The 18137-nt window shown below is 29.9% G+C and overlaps 1 protein-coding gene across 3 annotated transcripts; it reads right to left on the bottom strand.

The window, feature by feature from the left end:
* Positions 1-14651: 14651 nt before the first annotated feature.
* Positions 14652-17911, bottom strand: LOC130449731 (uncharacterized). 3 transcript variants are annotated; one of them, XR_008910488.1, is made up of 4 exons: positions 17207-17911; positions 16682-16880; positions 15404-16621; positions 14652-15306 (listed from the first exon to the last, which is right to left on the bottom strand). XR_008910488.1 is itself a non-coding variant. In XM_056787713.1 (4 exons), the coding sequence occupies exons 3-4, from the start codon at positions 16044-16046 to the stop codon at positions 14938-14940; spliced, it is 699 nt and encodes a 232-aa protein (XP_056643691.1). In that variant the 5' UTR covers positions 16047-16621; positions 16682-16880; positions 17207-17911; the 3' UTR covers positions 14652-14937. The 3 variants fall into 3 exon arrangements, 1 of the variants encoding a protein (XP_056643691.1); XM_056787713.1 differs by having other exon boundaries at positions 15717-16621; XR_008910489.1 differs by lacking the exon at positions 15404-16621.
* Positions 17912-18137: the final 226 nt, after the last annotated feature.

Genomic DNA, 18137 nt, shown 5'->3' with positions numbered 1-18137 from the left:
TTTTCCCATACCAACGGTCCATACAGGAGTATTACATATATAACTGATTCATCAATAACACATTTCAATTGTGGTTAGGTTCAATCGTTTCTCGTCTTTTCAGCTGCTATTTTTTAGTCTATCAACAAAATGGAAGTACTAGATCTATGACAAAGGCATTATATAATGTTTACACAATGCTATAATTCAAAATTTTTGGTTTTGTTAGGTTAGGTTAGGTTAAGTTACAGTTTATCACAAATGTGCTTGCTACTGCTGCTGCTTCTGTTATACTCTATTATTTATACTTCTGTTCCTTCATGTAGTCTTAACCTTAATAATTGACGAAATATACGCGAACGATTGGAACAAATAACGAAATCAACAATAGTTTTTCTATATTATGGAAGCTGACAACGTTTAGAAAACAAGAAATTTAGGTCAGCTGATTTTATATGTGTTGTCCTTCTTGCTCTTTCAGTTGGTGTTTGGGCTACCTGGCTGGTGATGGCGTTTATTAATACTCATCCTATCTGTTTAGATAATAATACTGAATTTTTAAATAATTTTTGAACGCGTAATTTTAAAATTTTTGTCTTTAGATAGGTCTCACATACAAACATTTGCGTCATTAACGTTTCAAAATTTATATTTTTGTCCGCACGTTTTATTATTGAGTATTCCAGTAGATATTAGTAGAACTATTGCGAAAGACGTGAATGAGATCGCATGTAAGGTTGTTTCTTCGGGATTAAATAGTCAAACATCAGGAGATTCTGAACTGAGTTTAAATAGTGAAATAATACCAGAACATGTTGCTTAAAATTCAAATAATCAGTGCATGTCAGGACATCCTAATTATTGTTTCAACAGTGCGGTACTTTCAGAAGATGGTTGCTCCAAGTTTAGATAGTCAGTCAACATTAGATGTTGCTATTAGCTCGACTTGTGATTTAAGTATCAACGAAACTAATGTTTTTCATGATATTTCTGACATAACATTGAAGTTCCACGACTTAATAATGTTTGTTTTTACTGCAATAAAGATCGTAAACAAAATAAAGGTGAACAACAAATTCTTCATTCGTCTAATGATAAAAAACTTTTCCAAAAAATCATTGAGTGAATGGAGAAACTCAATCATGAAGAGTTGTTACAGAAAATTACTCATTTTGAACCCGCAAATTAAAAAATTATTCATCATTTGTTTGAATTAAATTATTCAAATTAGTAGTTTCAGACATTCCACATACTTGTTATCAAAAAAATCGTAATATCAAAAAAAAAATTGAAATAGGAAGGTTTTGAAAAAATTGTGTATTGTTGTTATCTCTATGTGATATATAGAACTATGGGCAGAAACTTCAGCCTCAGACTGAAATTAGTTTAATAACTAATAATTTTCTCGAGAAAAAAATTCAAAAATATTTTAATGAAATAATTTTAAGGTAATATCCAGGAAAAAGAAAAAAATATTATTCCCAAAGATCAGGGCCGAGCCGTGCCGGGGATGCATGGCACCCGGACGGCACTGACACGGGGCGGCAAAAGGCAAAATGTGTCTAAACAATAACAGAACCCTATCATGCAATATTTAGTCGCAAAGCGCAAAGTGTCTTTCTTTGATAGCGGCATTTCTCCGAAATATTGTTTTCATATTATTACAATACCAAAATAGTGAGTTGAGCATTCGGGCGAATCGGGCGGCGTAAGAAAGATAATAAATAGTTGATAATAGGTAAGAATAAGCCGCTTGCCTCAAAAATGACAGAATATATTAGAAGATTACTTGAATAAAGGGATCGCGGCTTTTCTTTTGGCTTTTGACACTTAGACTCTTTGCCGACTTTGAGAATGTGGGATTTTTTTATTTTTCTAATGCCGTGTTTTCGTGTTTATCTAAGTTTGCGTAGCCTTTTTTTAACTTGTTTAATTTAAATTGATTAGTTGAAAACTAAAGAGCAAAGAGTAAAGATTGCGATATTACGAATTAGGGAAAGAGATCAGTGTCTATTTGATTTATTTTTATTCATTGATTGTGAACGGACAGAACGGTAGGTTTTAATTATTTTATATTAGACAATTTGCCAAAATTTTTAATCATAGTTCAATTATTTAGACGTCTGATGGTCGAAAGAAACTTTCTGATTCACAATACCGAAAAAGGAAGTTAGAAAAAGAGACAAAAAACGATTAGCTGAATCATTAAAAAAGTTATTTGTGTCCAGGAGCAATAAAGAACCACAACCTCCATGTAGCCAAGACCCACATGTTCAATGTTTAATAATACACAAACTGAAGTTAGTGAAGATATTCTTAAGGTAAATAAGAAATTATTAAATGATCCAGCCTGTTGGCCGCATGTATATGACTGGCAACATTTGTCTCGGAATTTAGAAAGGCATGAAACAAGTAAAGGCATTTTGAGAGTGTTAGAAAATGGGTTGCTTTGAAGAAATCAATTGAGAAAAGTTTTACTGTCGACTCTTTTAATCAAAATTTAATTCAAATGGAAAATAAAAGATGGACACTCAAACACTTTTCAAAAAAGGTAACGGCAATTTTTTTAAACTTATGGAGACAATTGCGAAATTTGATAACGAAATGGCCGAACATATTGATAAGTTTCAAAAAGATAGCAAAAAAATGCCACACTATTTGGACAATAAAATACAAAATGAATCAAGTTTCCTGATAGGAGAACTTTATTCCAAGTTTATTTGTGTTCCAATGTTTTAATTCCTTATATATAAATTTGTTCTGAATAGAACGAATGTAAGTAACGTAATTTTGAAATTATTTTCTGTCTCATTCTTGATCATATTCTACAACTCTCTCTCTTTCTCTCTGACTACTAGCATCATAGGGCAATACTTTACATGAGTTTTTAATTTTTTTGGCATATTATCTTTAGACTATTTTATCTTCAAAGAATACAATATAAAAAATACGGACATTCTGAAATGTTTTGAATTTTTGATTCTAAGGAATAAATAATTTGCACACTGAAAATGTCTGGCAATAAAAAATGTATGTCTGGGAGACCTATCTAAAGACAAAACTTTTAAAATTACGCGTTCAATAATTAATAAAAAATTCAGGATTATTACTTGTACAGGTAGGATGCGCATTAACAAACGCAACTGCTACTGCTAGCCAGGTAGCCCAGACTCTAACCGAAAGAGTAAGAAGAACGACATAACAAAAAATCAACTGACCTGGAATTCTCTCTCAAAAACTAGCTCCTATACTAACTATTCAACTGAGTATAGGAAAATCATTTTCCTGTCAAATAATGAATACAATAATTTGAAGTGGCATCCTACAAATTTTCTTTCATTATTATTTGTATTTCCATCAATGAATTGTAGTTGACATTCAAAAGATGGAGGAGCATTTCAATATTGGGAAGACCTAAAAAAAAACACTTTCTTTATTTATGCTCAGCTACTAAGCCTTTTGATGTGTTTAAAAAAATATTTATTTGTCCTGTTCATTAAACAAATACCTCAAAGTTTGTATGGGAAAAAATGTATATAGTAATCACATATTTTATTACCTTCACTTTCTACAATATGCAATAGTTAAATACAGAGTACACACGTAAATATGTTAACCTGTGAAATAGAGTAGCAGCATTTTGGTTATATAATATCGTCGACAGACCAGCAAATGCCAAATGTAGTTCCAAAGAATAGAAAAAAATTGTATATTTTAAACGAGATATCCCCTACAATATTTGACAATTTTCAATTATTTTTTATTGCCAGATAAAGGCAAATATATATTGACAATCGATGTGAGGAAAGTAGGAAAATGTTTTTATTACAATCGTTGCGTTGGTATCAATATGCTGAGAAAATAAAATGAGTCACTTTGTTTATACTGGTTTTATAATGATATAATATTGGTTTTATTTTATTAAATTATTCTTTTCTATGTTAGGCTAAGAACTCATAGACTACAATATGTAAATACTCATTTTGTTTAGATTTCTTTGTTTCTAACATAATGCAGCGCCTCCTCTTCATCTCAGAGGTGTTCTTTTTCACACATATGTTGTTTTGGAAAAGATCATTTTTTATATTATATATTTTTCATATTCAAAATTTTGTATTACTCCTCGATATTTGTTACATGACAGTTTTAATAATTCATATGGAATGCAATAATGTATCAATATTTCTGCGCCCACAAGAATGAGGCTTGTGTGAATTAAATAAATCCAAAATATAGTATTAAATTATAGAAAAAATCAGCTTTTCCCCCACAAAAATTCACACAAATACGAATCTAGCATATTCCGATATGTTACTAATTCTTACTTGTACCTTCTCTTTGCTCTTTATGTATGTGCTCCAGTTTCCTTATTAACAGTGAAGTGTATAAAATTCATCTTCTACTTTTGTAGTTTTGGTATTGGAATTCCACACATCAGACATAATAGTAGTTCCGGGTTCTAAGTACTGGCCAATAATACAAAGCCAACACAAATTAAGAAAAAAATGTCTCCAGTTTGCAACAAATCCTTACCTTAAAGTTAAGAGATGCGGCCGCCACCTATGAATCAATTTTTAAAATAGGAATTGAAAGGTAGAGGTTCAAATGAAACAAAATCATTTTATTATATAGTCTTTAATCTCATTTATGTTGAAAACTTCATTTAAATTTCCTTGGATTGAAATGAAGGGAAATAGAATAATATAATTTTATTTATATTTCTTAGTTTCAACTGACAAACACACTAATAATAATATTTTGCTACAATCATTTAATAGGTTTTTCACAGAGCAAATGCAACTGAACTGAGAGATGGAAAATATCGAAATGTCAAAGATGGATTTTATTAGTTTGAAGATGAGATCGCACCGGATATAAAGAATAATTTAAAGGACACAAAACATGAATTTAATCAGAAAATTATGAATTGGTAAAAGTGAAGAGAAAAATTATTCAGCTGAATGTTTGATGGAGAGGAAAGATGTAGTGCAGGTGATGGATGAAAAGCAGGTATAATCGGTAAAACCCCAGGTATTAAGCCTCACAAAACTATCTCTTCCATAGAGTTCTTCTGACCAGACTATAAAATGAGTCGTGGGGTGCGTGAAATTTCTATCAACAATCCCTTTCGCTCATATAAATTAACTGCTATTTTTTATTTTACGCTGAATTTCATTTTTAGCCTTTTCAAAAGGCTCTAAGATCAATGAAAGAGAAGTGTAAAGCATAATACCAAGTACCAATTACCCATATTGCTGTTGTTACATCAATCTTACACGAATCACCAATCCTTATTCCCGATAGAAACGTTCAACGTAAATATAATGGAGAAAAGTTTGGGCTTTTCGCACTGGAAATTAATTTGACGAGGTGTCCGTAGAAGACTGGAATTTCGAAGTGTCAAAGATGATTTCAGGAGACCCACTAGCAATTGGTTTCAATATTATAGAGAAAAACTTCATTCATATTCAGATGGATTTTTCATATATTGAGCCGCTCTCAATTTTTTTCGAATCTTTCAACAAATTTATCGAAACTAATAACTTTCATAATGCCCTAATTGTTATTTCAAACATATCATCTTCTTTTCTCGTTTCCAAACGAGTGGACATTTAACTTTCAAATTTTAATTTACTCCATCAATGTTTACACAAAATTTCACCAGAATCTAATCAATTTTATCAAAGTTATTTGGATAATATTCTCAAAATAATCTTTGTATTTTAAATGGTTTCTAAAGACATTTTGGAAAATAATGTATTGTATAATTTCTTGATATTCGAAAACCGAAAATTATAATTGGCGCAGTCATTCGGATTAGTGCGGTCGTGATTTTTCACGCAAAGTGCGATAAAAAATTCCGACTAGGTACTTCAGTACAGCAGCACTAGATCTACGTGTTCAACGAGGAACTTTAGGACTTCAGATAGCTGTAAGTGCCAAGTTTCCTTATTTTTATTCCTTTTTTTTATCTATCCTTATCAAACTTTGAGCAAGGAAGAGATAATCTAATAATTTTGAATATATAATTTTTATAAACGATTTAGATAACTTATTGAATACATTTGGTAATTTAAACTTAAAAGATAGTTCAGATTATACCAAAATGGCAACAGCTAGTCCAAAAACCCTAAATTGGGAATTATTTAAATTAAAATTGGAAAATATAAAATCATACGACGGTAACAGAAATACTTTAAACAAATTTATTAACAGATGTGAGAATTTAATAGAGACGTATTCGGTATATAATGATCAGGATATTAATAATCATGTCTTGGAATGTATCCAAGAAAAATTAATAGATAAAGCAGAAATGATGGTGGGAAATAGGATTGAACTAAATTCCTGGTTTAAACTAAAGGAAGCTTTCATACAATGCTTTGCAGACAGACGTGATTTAGATTGCATATTACAGGAACTAACAAGAACACGACCATTTAAAAATGAGTGTCTGATAGCCTTTGGAAATAGACTTCAATTGCTGAAAAGTCAAACAATCCAAAGAATCAGTAATAATTTAAATTTAGGTGAAATTGACAAAAAATGTCAAATAAACCATTGCGAAAAAACAGCCTTGAACACCTTTATAGCAGGATTTTCAGGCATCATACGCAATAACATGTATTTAAAAAAGCCTGTATCCTTAGAGGATGCTATGGCTTATGTTGATGAGTTCGAAAATTTTGAAAAACTCTATGGCCAATTTTATGAGTTCAGAGTCAAATATAATAATAATAACAATGTTCAAACGAACCAAATAAGAAATAATAAAAATAACCAATATATTAATTACAATTCTTTTTACCGACAATATTATGATAATAATTATAACAGAAATAACTATGAAAACAATAATCAAAGATATAATAACAACAATAATTATAATAATGAAAGATATAATAATAATAATAACAATTATAATAATTTTCCTAGTCAACCGATAAATGTAAATCCTATGCCACAAAGAAGGCAAAATTATCCGACAAATACACAAGTATTTGGCACCAGGAAAAATGTTTTCCGTCCAAACCAAATACTTGTAAACCGGTTACCAAGACCAGAACCGATGTCTACGACATCGAGAAATTTTTCCGATAAACCTAATAGACGTGTAAACATTAATAACAATAATAATAATAATAATGCAAACAATACTAGATATTTCCAACCAAATAAATTTTACTCCTAATGATCCATTAAGATTCTTTGAAAATTTCATAGAATCTAACGAATCAGACCCCAGTGAACAAATAATAGAAATAAATTTCACATCTAATAATTCATCACCAAAAATTCATAAAAATTAAAGAATCGAAATTAAATCATTGTAAAGAAATAAATGAACAAGTAGAACTAGATCTCAGTAAATTATTTGATGAAGAAGAAAAAGATAAATTAAATGTAACAGAAAAAAATTCAGAAGAAAATATTATAATGGTAGGAGAAATGAATAATGATACAAAAGGAAAATTAGAATTATTTGATAAAGTGGAATTAAATGTAAAATTACAATATACAGGATTAGATGAATTAAAAATGAATTTAAATTATAATGAAATTGAAGTAAAAGAAAATGTAATAGAATTAAACAGAGAAATAAATAATGATGAGACAATGGAAGGGAAAGACATAAATGATGTTATAAAAATAGATAATGATATATTAGAAAAAGAATGTTATGTTATAAAACCTGAATTAAATACAAATATACTGGATAAACAAAATCAAAGTAATATCATTGATAAAAGAGAAATAAATAATGAAAATGACGAAGTTGAGATTAATTATGAAACAATTAACAAAGAATTTGATAGAAATAATAATGAAATAAGTTCAAAATATTTCAATAGAAAATTAAATGCTATACTATATGAAAGTTTAATTGAAGAACTATTTTGGAAACGTAGATATTATCATTCATTAAAATGGTACGCAATTCAAGAAATTATAAAATGGATTTTTATACAAAGACCTTTCTTTCTTTTTTATTATTATGTTATAAGAATAGATAAGATTTAGAATGAATAGAAATTAAAATAAGTAAAATATAAAAAAATTAGTAAACTTGTAGAAACTATAATAATAAAAAGTTATTAATTGGATATATATAATAAGAAATTTAATAATATAATTCATAACTTTGTTTATTTAACTAATGGAAAAAGAAAATAATATAAAAATTTAAATTACAATCAATGTAACACAAATGAAACGTTTAAGACAATTTATAGAATTTTAAATAAGCCTCTTAGTGTTTATCCTTTAGAAACAAACCAATATGAAATGCATAATATTAATTATTTGAAAGTGAACGAAAAAATAATTAGCGAAAAATATTATTGGCCTAAAATGTTACAAGACGTAGAAAACTTTATTAATAATTGTGTTAAATGGATAAATATAATATAAACCCTTCGATTAAATGTTATTAAGATAGTAAATCTTTCATATTCAACAATAACGAGAAAATGTATCTTTCTCTCGTTACGGTCAAGCATATTCAATGTCAAGTGTGAATGGAACCTCAGTTGTTGATAATATATTAAATTATGTCACTCATCACGGTTTACTTTACAAAATTACAGCTGATTGTGGTTCAGAGTTCAAGAACAACGACCTACAAGATTTTTGCAAATTGCACAAAATTGAACTACATTATACAACGTCTAAAAATAGTAATTCCAATTCACCCGTAGAACGTTTTCACTCTAGTCTTATTGAACATTTCAGATGTATAAAAGAAAATAATAAAGATTTAACTCCTAATCAATTAATAAAACATTCAATATTGGCATATAATAATTCGATTCGCTCTGTAACACAATTTACACCATTTGAAATTATTAAAGGTCATATAAATAATCCCGATCGTTTAATAATATCCAATTATATAAAAAATCACAAAGAAACGTCAAAATTATTATATGAGAAAATTTAAGATAGAAATGCTAATATTAAAGAAAAAATAATAAATAAGAGAAACGAAAACAGAAATGATCCACCTTAGAAACAAATGAAGGAACTTATCACAAAAACATAATTAGAAAACCAAAAAGTAAAACAGAAAAATTGTTACAGGATAATGAAGCTGACAATAGTATTAATATTACTACTACTTTACAAGTCGACCAAGACAGAAGACATAACAATTACAAACGTAAATAACTTATTATTACCCATTAATTTAGGAACCAGTAATCTCATATATATATACCAAACACACTTTCATATATTATATAGATTTAGAATTTATTCATAAACAAATTAATAATTTGAAACAATATTATTATAATTTAAAAAATAATTTATCTCAAGCGAACGCTACAAATCCTATTTCATATCATAATTTAGCCGAACAATCACTAAGTAGAACGGAAATTTTGATTGATACCTTAGACAAAAAATCAGAAAATATTTATCCGCACTTAAGATTAAAAAGAGGATTAATAAATGCAGTAGGAAAAATAGATAAATGGCTTTTTGGAACTCTAGATTCAGACGACGAAGAAAGATACGATAATGCTATAAATGTTTTACAACAAAATCAAAAACATAATTCATGAAATAAATTTACAAATATCGCTACACAAAAAATTAATTGATCATTATAATAAATCGATAACGACTCTATGGAATAATCAACAAAAACTTTCTGATAATTTAGAGAAATTTCACATTTCGATCGAAAATAAAATAATAACTTTGAATAATTTTATAACATTTCACAGTACAATTTCACAGATTAATCTGGACTGTCAAAGTTTGATTACATTAATCGATAATATTGAAAATGCAATAACATTTTCTAAATTAAATACGATTCACAGTTCTGTTATATCAAGTCAAGAATTTTAGAAATGATGAAATATTTAAGTACTATTTATAATGAAAAACAAATCCCAAAATTTAATAATACTTTAACGTATTATCTCTTTCTTGGTTCACAAGTAACCTTTTCCAAATCTAAAATAATTTTTGCTACCCATGTTCCAATCCTTAAACCTAAAACCTATGAATTTTTCCATTTATACCTTATAATCCAAAATCATACGATATTTATCCCTTCTCAACCTTACTTGGCCAGAAATCAAGAAGAAGTCAATTTTATTAAAGAAGAATGTCCAGCATTAGAAGAAAAATATTGTTGTAAAGAAACATTTAAGTTAAAAGACAATTGTACTATTGAACTGTTAAACGGACACTCTGGTGAAAACTGTGTTGTTAGTGAAATAAATCTTCAAGAAACTATATTGGAACAAGTGACAAATAACGAACTTTTAGCAATTCCAAATTCAGAAACTGAAGTGATTTCTAAATGTGTTTCGGACCGTTATTTGAAAATAAGTTATCCATCAATTGTAAAAATTCCAAAGAACTTTAGCATTCAAATAGAAAGTGAAATTTTCTCAACTAATATATAAATCAAAAAAGGAAAATCGATAATATTAACGAAATTAAACTTCAAATTTTTAAATAATCAAATTTATAAATCTCCTAATTTAACTAATATAGATTTTGACAAATTATACGAAATCAATAAAATTGCTAGAAATATAAAACCAATTCATGAAATTTATAATTCGCCAAACCATGTATCTATTGGACTATTTACTATAATAATAATAATTTGTGTAATTTTCATAACATTTTCGTTAATTCGTAAATATAAAAGTAAATTTGTAAGAAAACAGAAATTTGAAGAGAAGAAGAAAGAAACCATCGAATTAGAAGAGAGAAGACAACAGGACATGAAAAATGCCTCCGTCATTTTTCATTCTTAGGGATGTAGGAGTTACATGAAGAACATTCTCGAAGGACATTTTATAAAACGCAATTGTATTAAATATAATAATAATAATAATCTTTATTAATAGCACTTGGCTAGAACATATACATATACAAAATTCCATATTCACACAGAAGGAAGATAAATAAATCAAATACAGTACTTCCAGATAAATAGCTACCACTTATATAACAATATTCTCTCTTATAAATGTTTTGCACAAATTCTTGAACTGCGACAGACTACCCGAATGCCTGACGCTTTCAGGCAGTTTATTGTATTGCTTTAAACCTTTGTAAAATAAGCTATTCTGGCTGAAATTAGTAGATACCCTATTTATATAAAAATTATTTTGTGACCGTGTATCATATTTATGTATATCTCTTACAAATTTACAGTTTTGGAGTAGGTGTTTAGGTACTAAATCATTCAACATCTTGTAAATAAATATCATAGTGTTATAAGTTATAATTTGCCTTACACTTAAAAGTTTTGTTGTTTTTAGCATATCAGTTATTCTAGCATATCTGTCACAGTTCAAAATCATACGTAATGCCTTATTTTGTTTTTTCTGTAAAATATCTATCTGGGTATTATTCATCAAAAATAACAATGTGGAACAAAAATAAAAATGTGGAGCAATGATAGTTTTATAGATAGTTAACTTAGACCAGCAACTCAAGTTTTGTGACGTACGTCCTAATACATTACTTTTTTTAGCAATTTTATTTGTTATAAATTTATAATGCTCAGAAAACGATAAATTTTCGTCATTTATACAACCTAGGTACTTATACTGTACTACCCTTTCAACCATTTCATTGTCTATTTTAACTACACTGTTTGCATTGAGAGTCAATACCTTATTTTTATTTTTCAGAATCATCAATTTAGTTTTATTTATATTAAGTCTGAGAGAGTTGATATTCAACCATTCAAATAAATTACTGAGTTCTTCATTTAGTGTTTGTATTATTTCATCAACATTATCACCCACAGTATATATCATAGTGTCATCAGCAAACAGCTGGATTCTACACTTTTTTATAGCCTTAACAATGTCATTTATATACAGAATAAATAGAGTAAACACTTCATCATCATTTATTTTATTATAAATATGAATTATTATAAACAACTTAGTAATGTTTATAGTTAAAACGCTTGAGAGATTAATTGTATTCATTCAACTTATTGTAATTTTATGTAAAATAAATTTTTAAAAATAATTTTCGAAAACCGAAAATTATAATTGCCCACATTATTTTATTTCTGAAATTATTTTTAACAAAAATTTTTTACCAATTATGATATACAGGGTTTTTCTCAACTATTTGTATTTTCTAATATAATATTAGAAAAATATCAATCATATATATGTTTTCTAGTAGTTTTCCAAAAAAAATTCCGTTGTTACAAACACATTTTTTGTAAATGCTTTGCAAAGTAGATTATATATATAAGGTGAGTCTTCTGTATTTGAGATTTAAAAAAATTCATTTTCGTAGCTATTTAAACATCAATCACTGTTACAATCTAAACTTATCTACAGGATGTCCCCAAAATAATCAATCAAACCAAATAGACGATATCTCATGATATCAAATTAATTTTACCAATTCGTGTATAAAACTAGTTATTTATTTTTGTCTTTTAACCTGATATAGATGTTGAAAGAGTTACACAGAGTGTACCAAATAATAATTGATGTCATTAAAAATCATATTTTGAAATTATCTCGAACTGTACTGAATGTTGCAACTCCTTTACAAACCAAACATATTATTTAGTTGGATGGGAGCTCCTGTATAGTAGGTATACTGGATTGATCACATTTTCTGAAGAAATGGTAATAATTACACACACACATTGTTACAGGATAATGAAGCTGACGATAGTATTAATATTACACACAATCAAATAAAAATAATTCCCTCACTCTGTACTAATAAACTAGACTGAAGCAACCTGTCTACACTCGTTTAGTCGGCGTTTTAGTTGCCGGTAAGCAGTGGTGGGAGAAACTACTTACTCAAATAAATAGAAATTGTTTCTATTCAATTGACTAAACAGTTTACTAAATTAGGTATTTGCGCAAATACTATTTCAAGTTGTTTTCACCATACAAGTAACTAAATTTAGCTACTTGATTTGGTAACTGGCTTTAGTTACTTGATACGTTTAAAATCGGCTATATTTTTAAGTTTATGCATTTTTAGTTATTTAGTTTTGATCCTGTCAAAAGATAAAAAAGAAGAAGAGGGGACAGTGATAAAAACATAGTAGCTAGTAAATCTGATAATGAAAGTACTAATAAATAAAACTACTAGTAAATAAATATAGTTTTAATAAAAGAAGAAATTGAACAATAAACAACGAAACATAGTGTCAGAAGCGTAGTCGAAAATCGCCGACAGCTTAAAAAGAATAAAAAATAAAAGAAGCCATTTTCCCTCCAATAAATATAATAAAAAACGAGAAGTTAAAAATAAGAAAATCGTACGGATGTATCAAATGTGTAGTGAAAAATGGAATGCTTCAAGTCCCCGGAAGCGTTTAACGTACAGGAACCACATGGATGGTCCAAATGGAAGCAAAGATTTGAAATATTTTTGTTAGCTTCGGAAAAAAGCACTACTGAGGAAAATATAAAAGTAGCTGTTGAATATTCTTGTATATCTATAATACATTTGAAATAACCAAAAGTTCAAAACTAGATGATGTGTTATATTATAAGAAATGTAAGTATGAAAACAATTAAATTTAACAGCATACAGCAAAAAAAAGGTCAAAATATAGATTCAAGCAGCAAACTGTTTGTTTGTGTTTGTGTGTGAAAAGGGTCAGTGTAAAAGCAGCTATGCAGAGAGGATGATAAAAGACAGAATAGCACTGGGTGTTCTGGATAAATAGGTTCAAAGACACTTATTAAGAGAACCATCAATGTCATTAGGCAAGATGCTTCAATATTGTAGGAGTATTGAAAAGTTAAATGAAACATGTTGAGTTATTAAAAAGTGGTACAGAAAAAACACAAGAAGCTGATGCTCTTAAGTTTTTACGCAAATGTGGAAGATGTGTTTTCAGTCATCAACCTAGACAATGCCTCTTATAATCAAACTTGTGCAATTTGTCAACGTAAAGGCCATTTTGCTAAGGTTTGTTTTTTCAAGGACAAACAGCACCAAAACAAGTAGTAAGAACGAGGTAATTATTCTAATTCCAAATAGCCAGAAAACAGGAGGCAGGAAGAATATCGGTCAAATGAACAAGATGAAGCTGAGGTTAAGAAATTAACATCAGAAGTACAGGTTTTGGGCACTGTAAACTCAGAATTCAGATATTATAAGTAGGAACAATGCAGGTATTGAGAATTCTATTTTTATTAATGAGCATAAGCCAAATATTAAAAACAATAGTTGGTATGAACCTATTACTGTTAACAATATTGACAATTGACATTATGTTTAAGCTTGAAACAGGAGCTGAATCTAGCGTTGTACCTTTGAAATATTCTAATGATCTAAATGTTGATAAATCTAAAATTATTTCAACATCCATGACAATAATTTCCTATTGAAATTTTAAATCGAAACCTCTAGGTCACATAACACTTGAGTGTTTTTATAAAATTTAATGTTGAATTTTTTATAGTTGATTTAGAGTCAGAGCCTTCACTGGAGTTAGGTGATTGTTTACATTTTAACATGATATCTAGAGTGAGTATAGTATAGAGTTTTTTTCGACTCCCCACCCTCCTGATGAGATTTCGTAAGATTTTTCTGTACTACCTCCCCCCCTCCCCCATTCTCACGTGAGATTTTTTATAATGTGTTTTTGGCTGTTAAATTCATTGGATTTGAAAAAAATACAAAAAAAACAATTTGCTCTATCACTTTTATTAAAGACTAGTATACAATTCTGATTTGAGAATATTGCCTTAGTTAAAAATTACTGTGATGAAATTAAATAATAAATACTTCAACGTAAATTAATAAGAGATTATTCTAATTCAGTCCATGGAGACTCGTGCACTCTCAAGAGTGACTACTAGAACCAACGTATTCAAATAATTTTCAATGAAATCATCTGCTCCTTCAACTTCGTTCTGATTGAGCCACTCCAAACCGTTGTCGCTTGCACCCAGTCGCTTGTCTTGTAACAATACGCTATGGTCGCAATTTAAGTGTTTGCACATCTCGTGCATGATGAGCCGCACATCGATGTTCCGCAACTTTTGTGATGGATGCGAAATAGATACCACATGTATTGCAGCATCTCTTTTCTATATCGTGACCTAAATTTGGACAATAGAGGTCATAAGGCTTGCTTGTGAAGGTGTGTAATGGTTGAATAGGTAGGCAGTGGCGAATTAAGAATGGTGCAAATGTTTTTCCATCATGCTGTTCAGGATCCGGAATCGCCGGATGTCCATTAACTTGAATGGAATATGGAGGTAATAAAAAAAGATCATGTAGAAGTACATGTAAAGAACTCCGACGCGGACTGCAGCACTGCTGATCATCGCATTTTACAACCTAAAATAATAATTATTTTTGATTATTTATAAAGATGCATTTGTCGGCATGGATGCTTGTTAAAAAAATATTTTTGAAAAATGGTAATTTTGTTAACCTGAAGTAAATATTGACTCTCTCTAAAATGCTCGGTGTACCATTCTTCAGCTGGAAAATCTGGAACATTAGAAATGTCGTCGTTTCCGCTTTTTTGAAGTTATCTTTTTTTAAATCATCATTAATTGTTTTACCGTGGAGTCAAGATGTGACTCAAAAGAGTCATGGGGAAGAACAACACCTGATAGTTCTCGGCTAAGTGGGGCCATGCGTCTCTCTACTCTATTGAAAGCACTTCTGCCGGGGGCATTAGTCCCAATGAATATTGCGTCAAATTCATATTTTTTAAAATGCTGTATAGAATGTACAATTACTTTCCGATATCGCGGGTTCTCATCGGGACCGCCATCGTTCGAAATAATAAGGACAGGCTTGACTTTATCGTCTTCGTTTTTCATTAATTTACCAAAAGGCTGAAGAGTTAAGAGAGTGTCCAAGTCTTCAGCTTGACTAGTTGCAGTCGAAGACGAGTGCTTACCACTTTGGATTGCTATATATGTTATTCCACTATATGAGACGGCTTCTGGCCGCCCCATGTCATTCGGTTTTACTTCACACAAAGCATAGACACTCGGGATCAATTTATGTCTTGCAGCAATTATAAAGTCATGATCTGGTAACGACACTTTATACTCAACGTGCATTAGCAAAGGCGCCTGCTTGTTTGCTGTTGTCAATCCTATGGGGACCCATGCTTTGTCATCTTGGGATAAAAAAGATATAGAATCAGAGCCAAGTATTGAGGCTACAGTATTGGTCTTGGTGCGACTCAACTTCACCGTTACAGTCACTACGTGGTGCTTAGCCTACCGCGTATCTGCCCGTCTAGGCAACAGTCGAATGTAAGCGGCGCTTCGAGAAATATTAAATCCCAGCTCGATAAGTTTTTGAGTGAGCTCTGAAAGACTATGGACACTAGGAACAATTTCACAGCGACGCCGTTCCTCAGCTGATGCACCAAACATAGCTAAATCACTAATAGTTTTCAGCAATTCAGACTGCTCTTCCTCGAAGCGTGGAAGTCTAGAGCTTACTCGAGGTATCAACGATTTTGCTGCTCCAGGATTTTTAGAACACAATTCGATAATTTTTATTTTATCTATGCTTCATCGAGTATACTCTTTGGTTCTCCTTAGGTTTGAGCTGTTTTTCAAAATTATCAATTTCTTGCCGCAACTTCTCATCTCTCATCGTCGCTGATTTTTCCGTTTTGTAGCACCTGTAGGGGAAGAAAAAATAAAGAAAATATCGCACATACAAAAAAAAGGTAAACACTAACCTGCCAGTTGAGGTTCATTATCGTAATCTTGATCCATGAGCCGCTGATTATAGTGAGAAATCTCATTTCGAGTCACTGATTCCTCATGTTGAATAATCCGGATGTTAATTTCAGTTTGACTCGTGCATTCTAAGTTTGACGTACCTTGAGCGCTTGTATCAACTTGTGTTGAAACATTATCAGAGCTCCGAGTGTTTCCCTTGAATAAATGTATCATTATAAAAACTCAAGATTCACAAATTAGAGACGTTTAAAACAAAATTATGCATTTTTTAACTTTCCCCTAAGAAGATCTATATTTTTTTCTCCTCAGCACAATCTTGAAATATATTGTACATAAAATTAAATTTCTCCTATTTCTTATTTCTTAGACCTTTTGATATATCAATGCATCTAAATTTTCTTGATTTTAGGTCTCTAAAATAGCTAAAGAACCTAAAATAACTAAAATCAAGAATATTTAGATGAATTAATATTAAAGTTATAGCATAAATAGCATATAGAAAACAGAGGTATCTAACCTACCTTAGAGAGAGACCTTTTTTCCGCTGCTTCTCTTAGAAGCTGATCAATCTCATGCTGAATATGTTTCACCAAATCTTCTTTCTTTGGATACTTTTGTTTTGCTGTGTTCCATAACTTTACCACTTCTTCTTTACAGCATTTCTTTGTCTTGTAGATGTGTCTTTTAACGTTTTAATGTTTAATCGTTAAAATAGTATCAAAAAAGTTGTTAAATAAAATATTTGCGGGCATCAACAAAGCAGGTTATAGCACCTGTACTTGCGTCGCTGTTACTCGGTTCTTTACGCTGCGACATTCATCGAGTAGCGCGTATCGATACGGCTGGTCGAAAGCACATAAACAATCGGAGAGCTATTGTGCTACTCTGCGGAGTTCGGGGTAGTACAACAAACACCATTGTGTCAAATTTCGCATATATTTTTATTCTAGAAAAATTTCTTACTTCAATTTAACTTTACTTTCACACAATTTTACATGGTTTTCTATTGAAAAAAAATACGTGATATTTGTTGAAACCTACCTCTCCCCAAGTGAGATCTGGAAAGATTTAACTTGACCCCCTCCCCCCTTCGAACACCTCACGTAATTTATGGACGACACCAAAGACCGTGGCAAATATTTTTTTCCGACTTTTTTGATTACCAGTTCAAAAGCTATTTGTTAATTGTTGACAGCTACTCTCATTGGTTGAAAGTTTTTCCTACCCAAATAAAACAGCTTTTACTATGATCAAGCATTGTAAGGATTTGTTTTCTAAATTTGGTGTTCCTGATATCTTCTATGCTGATAATGTTCCCTATAACAGTATAGAATTTTGATTTGGAGTTTTCTATCCTTTTTTATCACCAGTCAAATAGTTTTGCAGAGATGTATGAGAATGAAACATGCTTAAAAAAATGTATAACGTTTTCGATGCATCAATTTATATCGA

Source organism: Diorhabda sublineata, chromosome 10, assembly GCF_026230105.1.
Source record: "Diorhabda sublineata isolate icDioSubl1.1 chromosome 10, icDioSubl1.1, whole genome shotgun sequence".
Taxonomy (NCBI): Eukaryota; Metazoa; Arthropoda; class Insecta; order Coleoptera; family Chrysomelidae; genus Diorhabda; species Diorhabda sublineata.
This window is presented reverse-complemented; position numbering and strand designations above follow the sequence as displayed.